Consider the following 16,173-nt stretch of genomic DNA (forward strand, 5'->3'; position numbering starts at 1 on the left):
CCCGGACTGCCCGTACCCAAGATGGCGACAGGGCGCTTCAGCCAGCCGCGGCGGGCGGCTGCACGCCGGGCGGGCTGGAACGGTTCCTGTCGCGGCTTCCTCAAGTCGCTCCCGTTTCACGGACAGTTTCGCCCCCGGGCGCATTAGTCAGAGACGACCCGTTTTGAGGCACACTCCCGCCTCTCCAGTGCGCCTGAAGAGCCGGGCGTAGCACGGCGACAGCGCGCTCCTCGCCGGCAGTCTGCTTCCTAAATGCTGCCCTTAACAAATATGGCCACCCACTTCCTCCCCCTCAAGCCCTATCCCGGCCGGTCCTGGCAGCCGCTGGAGGCTGGGCAGCGAGTCCCCGCCGGCTAGGGCAGCGCTCCTCGGCGCACAGCTAGGGGGGACGTCTGTACGCTCCCGCCGCTTCAGCTCCGGGCGCTCCCCGCCGCCGCATGGCCGAGGCCGCCGGCTCTCCGCGCCGCCCCGCCGCGGGCAGCTGCCAGCCAGGCGGTGCGACAGCGGCCAGAGCCCGCTGGCGGCTGCTCGGACAGGTAGGGGGAGCCCGCGGGCGGGAGGGACTGCCGGGATGGCGAGGGGGGCCGGGCAGGGCCGGCTGCGCAGCCCGAGGGGAGTGGGGCTCTGCCTCGGGCCGGGGCGCTTCGTGTTGCCTCCCGCCCTCCGCGCGGGGCTGCGGCTCCGTGTGTCCGGTACCTCGCAGCGCCTGAGGGGCCGGGCTGTGCCGCGGGCAGGAGTGCTGCTGTGGGATCCGGCCGGCGCTGGAGGCGTGCGGAGAGCTGGCAGGAGGACTGGAGGAGTAGTGCTTTGGGGCTTGCAAAGGGGCTTGCAGTCCTTTTCCTGGCAAAAAAAAAAAAAAAAAAAAAGAAAAGTAATAGTAAATAAATATAGACGTGTACGTGTACACACGGCTTTTTAAAGTGTGCCTTCAACAGCTCCCAAAGCAGTCTGCGGTCTCACACGCAGTGTTAACGGGAGGAGGGCCTGCACCCCCTTGGCACCGCGCAGCCTGAGGGCACCGGTGTTTTGAGGCTGCGGTTTGACACCTTCTCTCGATGCTGCTGGAGCTGGTTACTGCAGCTGCCACCCGGTTCCCGCCCTTTGCTTCCTCCCAAACTGCCTGTTTTGGACCCTTCAGGAGCAGTGCCAGATTGGAAAGGATTCCTCTGCAGATAACCATACGCATAATGGCTTAAAAACCCAAACTAGTTTAATTCATTGATGTTGTTACTGGATGCAATATTTACGGCCCTAACTTAAATGCTTCGTTTTGTGCAAATGGATGCTTGGAGCTGTAGGTTTCTGTTCTAGCAGACTATGTAAGCTGTGCTCCGCAGCTGTACCAGCTGTTATTTCTTTTCAACATGCTGCCTTTGGCACATCTCAGTCCCTTAAACTCATAAGGAACTTTTCATAACAATAGAATGGGAATGTGGGGGTCCCTGTAAGTATTTAGGGAGAAGGCTTCCATTTCTTCTTCAAACTACATTTATCTGTGACCTTTTCCTCTGCAGATTCCCTGGGTTTTTCCATGTTCTTTAGCTTTTCAGTTGATTTTTGTATGGTAGGATGAGCAAGGATCAATTTAATCTTACTGGTACATCTGAAGTAAAAATAAGTTCTGCACTCTTTACTACAGTCATGCTCAGATCTGTCTATGGATTGGAAGAAGGTATCAACCTCCCTTTATATCCATCTTTAAGGAAGCACTGTCAAAGTGTTTCTTACAGTGCTTTTAAAAAGTGCTTTTCATACTGCTTATAATAATGCCTTACACAAAATCAGTTCTGTGGCGTGTTTATATATTGAATTTGCTTTCATTCAATGCATACACAAATTGATTTGCTATGGTAAGGATGCTTGAGTGTGTGCTCGCTGATTTAATTAAGAAAAACAAGCCCTTTTATCAGGTATCCTATGAAGCTAGTATAAAGAACCAGGGGTTTGCATAATTACCTATGTGTTCTTTATCAATAAAATGTTTGATGTATGTACTGAGTTTGAGGTTTGGCAATATTTTTAAACTTAGCTTGTCAGAATCAAGGAAATATTATTTGTTTAAAACAAATGTTGTGGTAACTTACACATGTAGTGTGCATTTATAAATGACTGGAGTAAATTCTCTAAGGCAGTGCTTTGAGCTCTATCAATCTATGCAATTGATGGCATTATCCAGTCTGTAGTTTTTAGCAGGGAAGTTGGAGGAATAGGCATAAAATAAGTTGCTCCCTATACATCCACTTGCTCGCTATATAAAGTTTAATTAAAACTTTACTGAAATCTGTAAGCTTTATATATTTATTCTGCTTGTTACCTTCCTCTTGCTCTTCTTCTCACAGAAGTCTTGCTCACCTGCTAATGTATTTTGGCTTTCAGAATTGAAAAACAGAAGCTAGAGAGAGGACAGAGAGTACAGGGCAGTGGCTTTTTTTTTTTTTCCTTCCCTGAACAGAAGAACTTCTAAACCAATTTTTCTTCTCTTCCTGTTCCTTGCTCTGTTAAGTGTGCCTGTGCTCCAGATCTTTTTAATTGTTTTTGTTAGTCTTGAGCTTGAAAATTGTTTACAGTTGAATAAAACAGTTTGGTAAATAAACTATTTGTAAAAAGAAATACTGCACAGTCCTACTGATGCTATTTAGAGATGATGTAGTTATAGATTATGCTGTAGCTGATTATGTAGAAACATTCCTGCATGTACAAAATATCATGTTCCAGTCAGTGCCACAAAATTCAGTGGAGGTTTGTAGACCGTTACCTGCTACTGAATTTGGCTTTTAGTGTGACTAGGCCATACACCATGAGATACACAAAGAAATACAGGAAATTTCAGGTGACTACTTTTCTCCATATGTTGTTTGTTTGTTTGTTTAAGAGAGATCAAGCATCTTTAGGTTTTATCAGGAGTCCTCAATATGGTTCTAATATTGTTATTAAATACCAAGAGCTCTACAGTTGAGTTCTGTGGCAATATTTTACTAGAATCTTTCTAAAACAGAAGGCAGTTTGATGATGCTTTTTAAAAAATGTCTTGTGTGTTAATGAAGAAAGAATTGCCTTAGAATTCTATATTCCTAAGTGAAGTCAGAGAGGAAAGAAAATGCAAGTTTGAGAAAGGGAAAACTGCAAGGTGAAAGTGTGAGCTTGCATTGTTTGGGTTGGTTTTTTGGGGTTTTTTTTTTTTGTCGTACTTGTTCTTGGTGTTTTGTTTTTCTTTTAAGGAACCTAGTTTTTGGAAGAGAATCTTTCATTACAGAAACTAAAATATTGTTTATTTAGATGATATTTTTACGTATGACCTGCGTACAAGCCCAACATTTGTGTGCACCTGTAAACACCTCGTGCAGAAGGCAGGGCCTTTCAGTACCTGAAAGAGGATCTTGAAGAGAGTGAAACAAGGAATCTGGATTTTTACAAAATAAAAATATGCAGGGAAACTTAGCTGAAAGTTACTGAGGGAGGAGATAAAGCAGCCACCAGCCTCAACCGAAGAACGGTGGTGTCTGGTGATTCTTTCCCCACTGTTCTTTCTCTCTGCCGTCACTAAAACGAGTCTCTGTTCTGCTGAGAAGCCTGTAGCTCACTTTGATAGTGGCTACTGGTTTTTCAGGTCCCGGCGTCACGTTCATTTATTATGACACCGTGCAGGAAGTTAGGGAGCTTCACCTTCATTGGAAGGGCATCATGAAAACAGAGGAGACTAGCTTTCAACGTCTTCAAAACATTTTTATGAGTTTAAATAGGATTGTCACCTTTTGGGTTTTGTCAGTGGATTATTCTATAATAAAGTGGATTATCTTTGTAGCTTGTAACACAACTGTAAAAAAAACCAACTGATCCTTATGTAAAAATACAGAGTTAAATATAAATAATGTTAGATACTCTTCCTTTGTGCTCTGTTTTCTCAGTTATATTTAGGTTTTTAAAAGATTTGACCCGCTGTTGTAATTTTCAGATCTTAAAGCTCTTTATTTTAGTTTGATGCTATGGGAGAAGTATTCTTGTGAGTACTCAAATGCTGAGGAGATTTTCTTCTCATCCAGAGAATGCATTTTACAGAGTGGCTAGAAAATGTCTGTGTAGAACAAAAAAACTGAAAACAGAAAAGTGTTGTCACTGCTGGTTTTTTTTTTTCCTGTTAGTAATGGCTTGCCTTTGCTTGAAAAAAAAAAAAGTCCAAAACCAACATGCTTTTCTGAAAATTATATCTTAGTGGGGTGTTTTTAGTTGTCAAGATGATCGGTTTTGTTTCCAGGCATGCAACTATTGTATGAAGGTCTTGATTCTGCTAGTCTCTTAATTTGGTTCTCCTGTTCTGCTCTTTTTGCAATTTCATTCATGCATGCATTTTTTCCCATGTGTTGCAAAACCAGAAGAAATAGTGTAAACAGCGCACAGTCATTTTTAATATTTTGATGAAAATGTCTGTACCTTTCGTATGCTGAGATGTGCCAATGAAAATAGATCCAAAAGCAATAAGCTTGATGCATCAGACCTGCTGCTAGAAGCTAACAGCATAGCAAATACAATTGCTCTGCTCATATATGTAGTATTTCCAAGTATCTTGCCTCTTTTTTTTTTTTTTTTATTTTTTTCATCTATAGGGACAGTAAGTGGCATGGAAATTGCCACTGGGGAGAACCCAGTTTGCTTCTCTAATTCTGGTGTGGGTTTGCTGGAGCGGGAGTTAAAAAAGCAACTTTGTGTGCTTCTGTACACAGTTCACTTGCTTTACAGTTATTGAGACATAGTAAATTAGTAACCTACTCTCTTGACTCCTATCGTCAATACCACTGTTATTTTTCTCAGGCTTGAAATACTTGCAGAAGTTATTCATATAGCATAGGTATTATGGTTGATTCTAGACTTGCCTCTTCAGTTAAATAAGCCTGTTTGTTCTTTTCTTGAAAGTTTTATCCTTAACATTTAATTTGTTCTTCATTTCAAAGGTTCTGAAGAAAAAGCACTTGAAAGATGTGCATCTCCAGGAAGTGTCTGTAAGAAGGTTTGCATCGTTCAATCTCTTTTCAATAGAAGACCAGAATACAGAAGAGGAAACTGGGTCCTGGGTTCAGTATAAAAGCATCTTTTATCCGGAGTACAGTGTGTCTTTAAGGTAAACATCATTTAAGTACTTCCTAAGATCTTGTACAGGCCTCAAATATGAAACTCATTAGTCATCGTTCCAGTGTTTTGTATGACTAGGGCATAGTTTACAAATAAACTGTTAGGTGTTATTTTTAGTTGTTTGTTACAATAAGCAGCTTGTCTGGTTGGTTGTTTTTTTTTTTTTTGTATATTTCACTGAAGTGTCAGAGCTTGAATGAAAATACCAACGACTGTACCTATAACAGAATACAAATATGAGCATTTATTTTATATTTCTAATAGCTTTCTGTTTTGACATTCTTCAGATATAAATAGGATATAAAAAAAACTGAACACATTTATTTGTAGTGTTAATAAAAAATTTAATGACATCATGTTATTCATAAAGTTCTAAAAGCTTTTTTGTAGTGATCTATATTTTATTCAGTTTTCTTCTTGATAGTTCTTGTAAATCTCAATGATAATTTGGAAGCCAATTTGCAAAACAAAAGAATAAAAAAAAAATCTTCCTACAGAAACAATTTATAGCTTAATGAAGAAATCTGTTTTATATTAGAGCAAGTAAAACAAATGAAGATTTTTAGTTTTTAAAAAAAAAACAACCCAAAATACGCAAACTCAAAAACCAAAAAAATCTGAAACTCCCTGAAAAACCCTCTGACGGAGTGTTAATGAATTCTCAGTAGCTTTAGTAAAATAGAAGAGTTTATAGCTCCCTTTCACTAGTCTGTGGGTTGTTTGGGGTTGGTTTATTTTTTCCTTTTCTCCTGCTTTGGTCTCCTTTTCCTTGTCTAATTTTTCACATATCTACAACTTGGTTTTACCTCAAAAGGTATCATTGCAACAGTAACTTAAGTGTCCCTGAATCAATACTTGTTTTGCAGCCTCTAATTAGCCCTGCTGAGGGTGTAGGATTTTGCATTCTGTGCACAGTAGAGGATATTCTGGCGAGTCTGAGCCATCAAAATTGTAAAGTGCATTTTTATTTAACTGGGACCTTTAAATTAAAGTCTATCTTAGAAACTAAGATCTAACACAAACAAGTGACCATCATTAACTGTGACATTTTTGCAAGGTTATAAAACAAAACAAAGCAACAACAAGAAAAAAAAAAATAAAGGAAAAAAAAAAAACAACTAAACAAAAAATCTAGGCCCACACCACTATGTGCAGGTAGGTTGCCTTAAATTTGCATCTGGGTGTAAAGTAAAATACAAAATTGTTTACAGCTTTATAAAGCCTTAATTTTCCATTTTCCAAGCTGACAATTTTTGATGCTAACAGGCTTCAAAAGAAAACTTTTCCATTGGAAAATACTGCCTGTTTGTAATAGAAGTAGGTACAGTGTTTTTTCTGTGTATGAATGTTTCTTGTGAACTGCTGGGGAATGCTATGCATTCATCCAGATGCTCACAGTCTACGTAACCTCTTTGTACAATGTCTCTGTTCCTTGGTTTTAGGTTTCCAGAGACACACTGGTAATAGAAATGTAAGGCATTTAGCTACAATTTAGGATGAGCAAGTCTGCAGTCCTTTACACTGCAGTCCTGAACTTCTTCATTTGATTTCCTTAGTTCACTACCACGGTTTGCGACACTTAATGTCGCTTGGTTTACTAGTTACGGTAGTTTAAAGGTAGGAGACGAGCTAAGGTTCACCTGTGCTGGCAGTACAAAAGCCAAGGGAATGTCAGGCTGATCTTGCTCCAATATTTGGTATTTGTGTACTTCTGTTTCCATCACTTTCCATGTCATCATTTTATTTGGTATTGTTTATTTGGCTAATAGTAGTTTCACTTATGATAGGACACAGCTCAGACTTTAGACTGCGAACAAGCATGTTTGTTTATGCGTGATTTTGTTCCATTCCTTTGAGCTTGGTCAATGGAAATGTACAGTTTCTGTGCTGGAGCAGGCTCACATTTGGTTTCAAAAACTATATATTGAGGAGAACGAGGAGACTGTCTCCTGGTGGGGATTTTTGGTTTTGTTTTTTTTTTAACCCTGTATTTTGTTCCTTTCTAGAAGATACTCAGCCATCTATAAAAATTGTAATCACTGATCATTTTAGGAATAATGATCAGAACTTACTTACTCTTACACTTCTATGTTAAAATGTTTTCTCTCTATACTGAAGCAGTGGCCATAGATAGAAAATACTTATTATTTCAGAATATTGCAGGAAAGTGAAGAAGGGAAGGAGAAAATACTTCTTATGTGTTTTGCCAGGTTCAAAGTGTAAATAGCTGCAACAAAATCTGCTTTACTTTGAGTCTGTATTGAATTTCCCTGGTTTTGCAGAAGCAGTGGTTTAAGAGGGTAAACGTAACATTTTAACATGCATAACCGAGCTCACTGAAACTTGCATATTTAGAAGATAAGAAATCTTGGAGTAAGCATTCCTGGATCTTTGAGAAGTGATCATGTCTTGGAACCTTAAGGATCTTCTCTATGTTTGTCAGTCTTCCTTTCATTTTTCTCCTCCCATTGGCAAAATGTTAATTATTGTCAATTTTCACCAGTGGAAACAACTTTAATAAGATGCCAGGAGCATATTATTAGAATATTATTAACAATAATAAGAGCATCAGTCAGGTAAACCCAGAACAGTGTGCTTGAGTAGGAGAGCCTTTTTATATATGTTACTGTCAGGAAGAAAACGTTGCAATGGCCTCTCTAAAATCTCGACAGAAGTGCTTTTGAATTTTCATCTACATGTGCTTTCCTTATGCATTAACATCTTCTTGGGAAAGCTCATTGCATATGCTGGATGTTAAAAGGGTTGTCAGCTAATATCTTGACAGGACTAAATACTTAAGAAAGTTCATGAGGTTGTTACTGGCTTTTGGCAAAGAGTATAAAGGTCAAGCTGTATCAGTTCAAGGGCTATCAAAACTGATCAAATTTTATATTCAGATATGCTATGACCTAGCTGGAATTACTGCTCTAAAGTGACTTCAGGACCAGTTTGTTAAGCAAAGAGAACCTTCGGCATGTGCATGCTTTTCTGAACTTCTCAATGCAGCTTGTTTTAATAAGCTGCTATTTTTCTAACCAAATTCAATTGGATTCACATTTGGAAAAGAAGAGCTTGTGCCATGTTTTTCTGTCACTAGTTTATTTTAGAATAATTCCTAATAACCAGTCTTCCCAAGCAGGAGGCCAGAAGCACCAAGATAAGGTGATTTTTGCTTTAAAAATTTAAGCTGGATTTATCTGCCACTTTGACTTGATCCTCGAAGTAACAACATGATTGACTCATTTTAAAAATCCCCAAAACTCTTCTTGTTAAACAGTGGTCTCCAGGGTCCTTAATGAAATGTAAATTCACGATACATGGTGGAAGGTGATCTCTTGAAGTTGGTATAGGTAGTAGGGTGCTTCATGGTAGGTCTGGGGTGTGAAAAAAAATGTATGATGAGTGTGATTTTTTGTTAGCAGTGAAAGATGTATCAAGATGAAATTTCATATGTTACAATCCAGAATCTCATTTTATGAGTTTAGTCTCTTTTGGATTTGTGTTGTATTTGATGCTGCTACACACTACATCTTTGTCTTGATGATATAAATTGGGTGGATACATACAAGAAATTGCTCTCCAGTGTTGTTTGCAGTTAATGTTAGTTAAAAAATAAATCTCTGAATTGTCAGGAAGTCAGCCTGGGTATCAGGCTGAATGTTTATGGCAATCTAACGTGAAGAATGTAGGCATGTTCAGTCCAAGCTGGAATCTTGCTGCAATTTTCACATTCAGATTTGGATACAGTAAACTGAAGTAATCTAGTCTGCAGGTGAAAAATACAAACCCGATTTTTAGTGAAATTTATTGCAAGCTTGAAGTGGAAAAATAGATCTTTCATTACAGATACTTTCTGGCCTTCTGGATCTTTTCTCCATTAAAAATATGTTCTTATTCATAAAACTTTCATGTGTAATTGTTAGCTTTGTTCAAGTTCTTTTAACTAAGGGTATTTCACTTTGCTGTTAAAAAAATATACATGTGCTAAATAAGTGTTTTCTTGGTCATAGGAAGGTATATAATATGTAAGTAGAGGCATTTAAAAATGTTTATTTAATATTGAATTTCTAAATCCTTCTATTCTTCATCAGGAATGTGCTTTTAATTTTATATTTTGTATGAACAGTTTTAGCAATGGAGCAATTATAAATCATAAAGATGCAGCGTCTTACTGTGGAGATGGTGTCTGTCTTTTAGACAGGAAAATTATTCTTTTATTAGAGTTTTAAAAGAAGCAATCAATATCTTCAAATTTTCTATTTCAGGATATGGATTTACTTTAAAATTGTAGGCTCATTTTAAGCAATTAGAGAAGAAATAAGTTATTTCTGTGGTAAAATATTTTCCATTGATCAGTCATTTGATGTTTCAAATACTAAAACGCAGAATTGAAAAGAACAATGTCAGCAGCTTATGGGAAGGGTTAAATCTTTGTAAAGAGTGTTAAGTGTTCTTTGCAAGATGTCATGCCTTTATTCTGAATATGAATGAACCTTTAGATGAAAATATGAAAGAAGTTATTAGATTATTCTAGACCTTTAGTTTAGAAATGAGAGGCATGTTATTTGTGGCAAGTAGTACGTTAGGAGATGGTTTAGGAGTGAAATTCATTGGCTATTCCTATAGGATGTTTCTGCTAATAACGTTTTGAAGTTCTAATTGTTTTTTATTTTAGGGATAGACATAAAAAAAAAAAGAAGGGTAGCCTACTACACAGTTTGTGTGGATATAATAAACTTGCTTTCTTCCATTTATTACGTGCTAGGAGACAATGTGTGGATTTAGCAGCATAAAGGCTTGGCCACAAGATGAGGAAATAAAAAGTGATTTGGCAATGTATTTCTTTAATTCACTGATCAAGCTAAGACTGTTCCGTCATATTGCCCAAGACCTGTGTATTTGTAAAAAGAATTTGTAGTCAAAGAAGCCGTTGTTTTGGTTTCTTACCATATTAAGCTGTGATCTTGAACCTGGAGTGAAAAAAGAGTTACTTTGTTTTGCTGCACTCTACCCCAGAAAAAGCATCTGATCAAAAAAGAGTTTGCAGGTAACTCTGAGATTCTTACTGGACCACAGTGACAATTGATGGTGAGACTCACCAAGCCTTTTTGTAAAGTACTCTTAGGAGTAGCTTTTTTACTCTTGTCCTGTCTTTCATTTTCCACAAATATTGCTGTTTTATTTTGTATACAGGTTAGTAACATATGGTGATGTGTTGTGGGTTTCTTTCTTTTGAGTATTATATGGAAATGTAGTATATCTTACTTTTTGTAGGTTTTTAAATTTTAGTATATGTTTTTTATTTTAGTTTTTAATTTTTTTTTTGTTTAATTTTAGTGTTTGTAGTTATTTTTGTTATTTTTCCTCATTCCATTGAAGAATAATATAAAAGAACAGAATAAACTTTGTTTTGTTTCACTATGGTTGATGAAAAGTATACCTTAATAGGGAGCTACTGGAGAATTAGTTTTATTCTACTGTCTACAGCTATTTATAAACACGTGTGAAAGCCTACCATTTGTGTTGCCTGAATTGGAGAGGAAGGAACGTTAGTATATTTTAAAGATATCTCTCTCTCTTTCTCAGGCTTTATTTGTACATTCAAAGTTGATTTACTCATAGTCCAGAGTAAAGAATTTTGCTTTGCTTCATATCAGGAGAAACCTGAGTTAAATTAGTTTATCATTCATAGATTTGTATTCTATAACTCAACTCACTACCTCAGACATAGGAATTTTTGCATACTGTACCTTGAACGCTTATTACAAGAACAAGATCAGATGAAGCACACTGGCCTGAAATTCACTTTCTCCGTGATACTTACCTCTGCTTGTGTGAAGTACTTTGTTGATCTCAGCAATCACAGCTTTGAACTTCTTTGAGGTTCTTTGGACTGTAGAACATTCGTGACATATTCCAAAGCACTAAATGCTAATGTTCTGTGTTTTGAGATGCCTGTGGAAATTTATGGGATTTTGGGGTTTGGGATTTAACCACAAGCTTCTGTGATGACACATGACACTTACAAACTCTTTATGGGCAGTTTGTAAGATGTACTGTGGAAAGCTATGATTCTGACAGGCGTTCACGGAAACAAAGTGTGACGTGTATTGGCCTTTTTCTCTGGACTAGGTAATGTAGGGGCAGCTGCTGGGATGGGACAAAGAAGCAGCAGCTGTTACAGAGCTGCTGGGGAGCTACGTGCAGAGCAGCGGATCCCAAACTGGAAGCTGTGTTTTTTAGGTGCAGGACTGAGTAGCATGATATTTATGGCATAGTTTAGCACTAGAGAATACCTATATTTACAGGTGCATGCAACTTTTAGTCTGCAAGTCAGATCTGTGATGGAAAAGAATTGGGGAGTAGCTGGCACAGCTTGTCTGCGGGCTCTACCAACACAATCCTCTAAATGGAGAGACATGTGGCTATTGCTGTTTGGAGGTGTGTCTCCCTGAGCTCTCCCTTTCACAAGTAGATTAGCTGTTGGCATGTTGCTTTCCTCAGCCCTAAAACTTGTCTGCAAGAGAGTTAAGGAACCCAAAGTTCCTTAAGTGGTTGCCAGTGGAATTTAAGTGCCTGTTCTTTAGCCTAGTCTGGGGAGAAAAAGCTGTATCAGCAGGAAGAAGTATTTTCCTATCATGCTAATTGACTTCAGAAGGTTCACTGTTACTGATGTCGAGTAATCTTAAAGTTGTCCGTAAAGGTAATATAGTTGAGACCTGAGATGTGATTTTTGGAGTAAAAGAGAGCAGCTTTGCTATCCAGATCACTGTTGAAATAATGGCTGCTCCTCTGATTCTAGGAAATAGAGCTTGCTTCTTGCTTTTGTTCAGTGAAGGTTTCCTAAGATGATGGGACTAAAGGAAGCAGCTGTTAAGCCCTGTCCTGTTTCACCGTGAGCGTGTAGTGGGCATCTGGAAGACTGAGGAGAAGGGGAAGTCCCTCACAGCAAAGCCGGATGCTTCTCTTCATTAACTTACGGCTCGCTTACGTGCTTGCCGTGGACAATATTTGTAAAGCAAGAAAGAGATTGCTGAGACAAAGTTAGAGATTTTGAATCTTGCAAGCAGCCAGAAAAGGATGCTTGTGCAAAATGTCTCTGCTGGCCAAGAGAGCAAATACTGGGGTGTGTTGTGTTTGTACTTGGACACCTCAAGCTTCTGGCCACTGAATCATCAATGTAAGAATATGTTTGAAATCTGTGTGTGTTGATTTTGATTATAGAAATAATGTTTTATAATCAGAGGAAGAATTGATCCTTAATGAAAACTGAGTGTAGCAAAAAAATAATGTAGATTAAGAACATTCATTCAGTTAAATAAAACATCACCAAAATTTCAGGACAACCTTAAAAACAGTAAGTGTGTAGCATGCATCTGTTGTGGAATGTTAGCTTATTCTTCAGGCTAAGGTACACAGAGCTATTAACTTCTCATCAGCAGTCATAAACCATTATTTTGGAAGCAGCCTGGAATTTGGTTTAGGGAGAGTCTTGAGGCCAGTGCTGTGGTTGTATAATTTCTGGTTTTTGCCTTTGTCTGCCTTTTGACCCTGAAATATATGAATTGTATTCTTCTCCAGACCAGGACACTCCACTTCTATTTTTTCTTTCTTTATAGCATTCTGTTGAACTACAGGCACTAGATCGCTACGTTGTTCATCCTCATCTTTGTTTGCTTCACTTGGAGATTTAAATGATAAATCTCCTTTATATATGGACTATGTACATAAAAAAAAAAAATGAAGGCAGAAAAAAACCAAACCATGTTATCTCAGCGCTAACGTACATGCCAACAAAGATTAAAACATTTCTTTACGGTCTCTGCATCTCCCTCCACCCCCCCACACCCCGCCCTCCATCTTACATTCATTTAGAAGCTGAGACTCTAAATTCACAGCTGTCTGAGAGACCCTAACTGTGTCAGACATATGCACAGTTACGGAGTTTGTAGGATGCTACGGAGTCAGCAGGGGACAGTTTAAAGGGCAGCTCTGTGACAGAACCGCTGATCCTGTCCACTTCCTTGTCACTCCCCTTGAATTAACTCTGTTGCATCGGTTGTCCAACCTGATTGAAAACAAACTTGCCAAAAAAAAATAGTACTAGTGCATTTTAAGTCCAGATGATCCATCAGAATTCTTGCAGGCTTCTACTGCAGCTAAGGAATGTATTTTTGGTCTGGTTTTATGTAGCTGGAAGAAGAGCTGTAATATCCAGTTGAATCTTTTGTAACATCTTTCATATATTTTGCTGCCTGTGTTTATGAGCTTGTTTCAGTTTGTTAACTGTATTTCCATTAGATTTTTTTTTTTTTTTTTAAGAGTTAGTGTAGTTGCTGTTTGGGGCTTTCTCAAAATCTGACATGTAAATGTTTCTTTATTTAATGCTTGTGCTTATCAGAAGCTATAAATAGCTTTTTTAGCAGTGTAAATACACAATTTCATATTTGCAAAAAGGTTGATTTTTTTTTTTTTTTTTAAATTCTTACAACAGTTTTTCTTCAGGAAAGAAAAGCTGAGAGAATGAGAACTAATTTTGTAGATGCTAGAATTGGTGGATTTCTTCCATTTTTCCGTTTCAAATTAGTGTGTTCCTAAACAGTCTTAGAAGCTCTATTTGAAACATTATTGAAAGACTGTGTTTTTGTGTTTTACTGCCTTCCTGAATTCCTTTTAGATTTTTTTAAGTACATTTGTGAAACAGCTATGGATTGTTGTAAAATGTAAGGGTTTTTTATTGTGTTGATTTGGGGCCTAGATTATCTCAGAAATATTTAAAAAAAAATAGTTGCTTTTTTTGTGTGTGTGTGAATCCAGCTAGCCTGACATCTATAATATTTAGAGGAAGCTTCTTAGGCAAATTTTTATTCAATTTTGGTACATGTTCTTTCTGCTGCTGTCAGTGTTTTGCTCATTGTGTTCTAAAATTTGCAGTTGGTATGTGAAATTCAGTTAATTAATTTATTGTGCCCAGTTTTGAATGTTTGTTTCACTTGAGTTATGCAAATGTAAAACCAAAGAAAATGCAGTTCACTGAACACATTAATCAGTTTCATTGTTCACATTAATTAAATTAAGTGTTCTTGATTTTGTGGGAGAAAATAGCAATGTGTGTACAGCTGCTGTTCAAAAATAGTCTTTTGTTTTTCCTCTTCAAAGAAATCACTTTACCAAAAGTCTTCCTTTCCTATATGTGACTTCTACAAATAAACAAGAATTGATGCTCTTTGGAAATGTTTTCATTTTGATAAATTATTGTTTTCTGAGAAAAATGTCCCTGGTTCATGGGTTTCAGTGATGGAACTTTGAAGAGCAATGATTGTCTCCTTCTTTTCCCCTTGGTGGCTACAGTAGAACCTGCTTGCTGCTTCTCCAATGAAAGGGGTTTGTGAGAAGTGAAGGCATGCAGCGAACCTCTTTTCTGAAGAGGCAGGATGGGTTTGGTTGGTTGTTTTTTTATTGTTTATATGTTAGTAAACTCACTATTTATGTTTTCTTCCAGATTTCACAATGGACTCTTAAATGTTAAAGATGTTCTTACAAGTTTTGACAACACAGGAAATGTCTGTAAGTCATTGTTTATTTAAATACAGTGCTAAGTTGATAGAAGTCTAATTGTATCAATATAAAATATTTCTGTGTGAGCTCTCTGTAACTGTTTTATTTAGCTGAGAAATACCGTTACTGTGGTCAGAAATGCAGATCCTACCATAGTGTTCCGTGAGTTACACTGTTTTATGTAGCACAGTTGTTTGTGTGGATACACCCTTAAGTCATCCTAGTGCCAGTTATTTTTGGTTCTATGACTGCGACAGGACGATGAGAACAGCTAAACTGTGTTGGACAAAAATTTTGCCTGTTGATTTGTGTTGGCCAGTGGCCAGCAGTGGCTGTCTGAGGAAAAACAGTACAAGAACACAGGAAGCAAACAAGGATACTTCTAGCTTGGAGAGGGCAAACTCAAACCAGAGAAAAACAGAAGAAAGCACACAATGAAGTTGTGAAATTCCTCTTCACATAATGTTTTGGATCCTAGAACATGACATCAACTAAAAAAAAAAAGGGAAAAAATTGTGCAGGAAAACTTCATTGTGGCTATTAAGTATAAAGCCATTACTTACGGCTTAGGAAGTTCTGAGTGTTAGGAGAATTAATAGGGCAGGAGGATGATATGTTTGTCCTGATCTTTCCCTTTGTCCAAGCATCACTTACTGGCTGCATTAACCTGAGAAAAGATGAGCCCTAAATGGACCTTCAATGTTTGACCCAGTATGACTCTACTTCAGTATACTTATTAATAAAATTAGCTATGCTATTAATGGACTTGAATTATAAAATTCTGGTAGATCATGGGAAAGAAGCTGAGCAAAAATATTTCAATATTTTTTATGTAATAAGTAATTACTATTATATAATTAACATTTACAGATATACATGTAATTCTTGTTTGATTATTCTGCCTTACTTCTCAGGTTCGTTTGTTTATTTTCAAACAAGCAAACTGCTAGAATAAAGTGGGGAAGGGGTCTCTGTAAGTTTGCCAGATATTAAAAAAATGTCCAGATATCTCTTTCTCCTTATTGAAGCAATGATATAGAAACTGTTCTGATATAAGCATTTCATCTCAGAAGTCCAGTCTTAGTATTCCAAAGCTGTGCTTCAATAAACATTGGCTTTACATTAGCAAAAAGGTCAATTAATCAAATAAACTTTTGCCTTCAAAAGGAAAAAGTAATAATAAACTACGTGCTCTCCTTTTTAAAATTTGCTAGCTTTTGTTCAGTTCTGAACATTTAAGCTAGTTGTGTGATCCTGCCACAAAATACTTTAGGATATATTCTTTAACTGTTGCCAAAGACAAGTTTATTCTCTGATTTCTGAATGAAAATTATATCTAAGGGATATATGAATATCCAAATTAATAATATTAAGTCTGAGAAAGAAAAATCACATCTGTAATTATGGTTGACATCAGCTACAGATGTAGGCATCATGAATTGGATGATAAAAACATTTATATTTAAGACATTTAAGATGTGGAAGAAAATG

At 37.6% G+C, this 16,173-nt stretch overlaps 1 protein-coding gene across 1 annotated transcript in view; it reads left to right on the forward strand.

Annotated features, from left to right (window-relative positions):
* Nucleotides 1–373: 373 nt before the first annotated feature.
* Nucleotides 374–16,173, forward strand: part of CAMKMT (calmodulin-lysine N-methyltransferase) — a 220,070-nt gene continuing 204,270 nt past the window's right edge. The window contains exons 1-3 of the mRNA XM_086743713.1: nucleotides 374–536; nucleotides 4,947–5,113; nucleotides 14,627–14,691. Coding sequence (XP_086599839.1) covers nucleotides 438–536; nucleotides 4,947–5,113; nucleotides 14,627–14,691 — 331 coding nt within the window. The 5' untranslated portion in view covers nucleotides 374–437. The remainder of the gene's footprint in view (nucleotides 537–4,946; nucleotides 5,114–14,626; nucleotides 14,692–16,173) is intronic.

This window comes from Chlamydotis macqueenii, chromosome 3, assembly GCF_036417535.1.
Source record: "Chlamydotis macqueenii isolate bChlMac1 chromosome 3, bChlMac1.mat, whole genome shotgun sequence".
NCBI lineage: Eukaryota > Metazoa > Chordata > Aves > Otidiformes > Otididae > Chlamydotis > Chlamydotis macqueenii.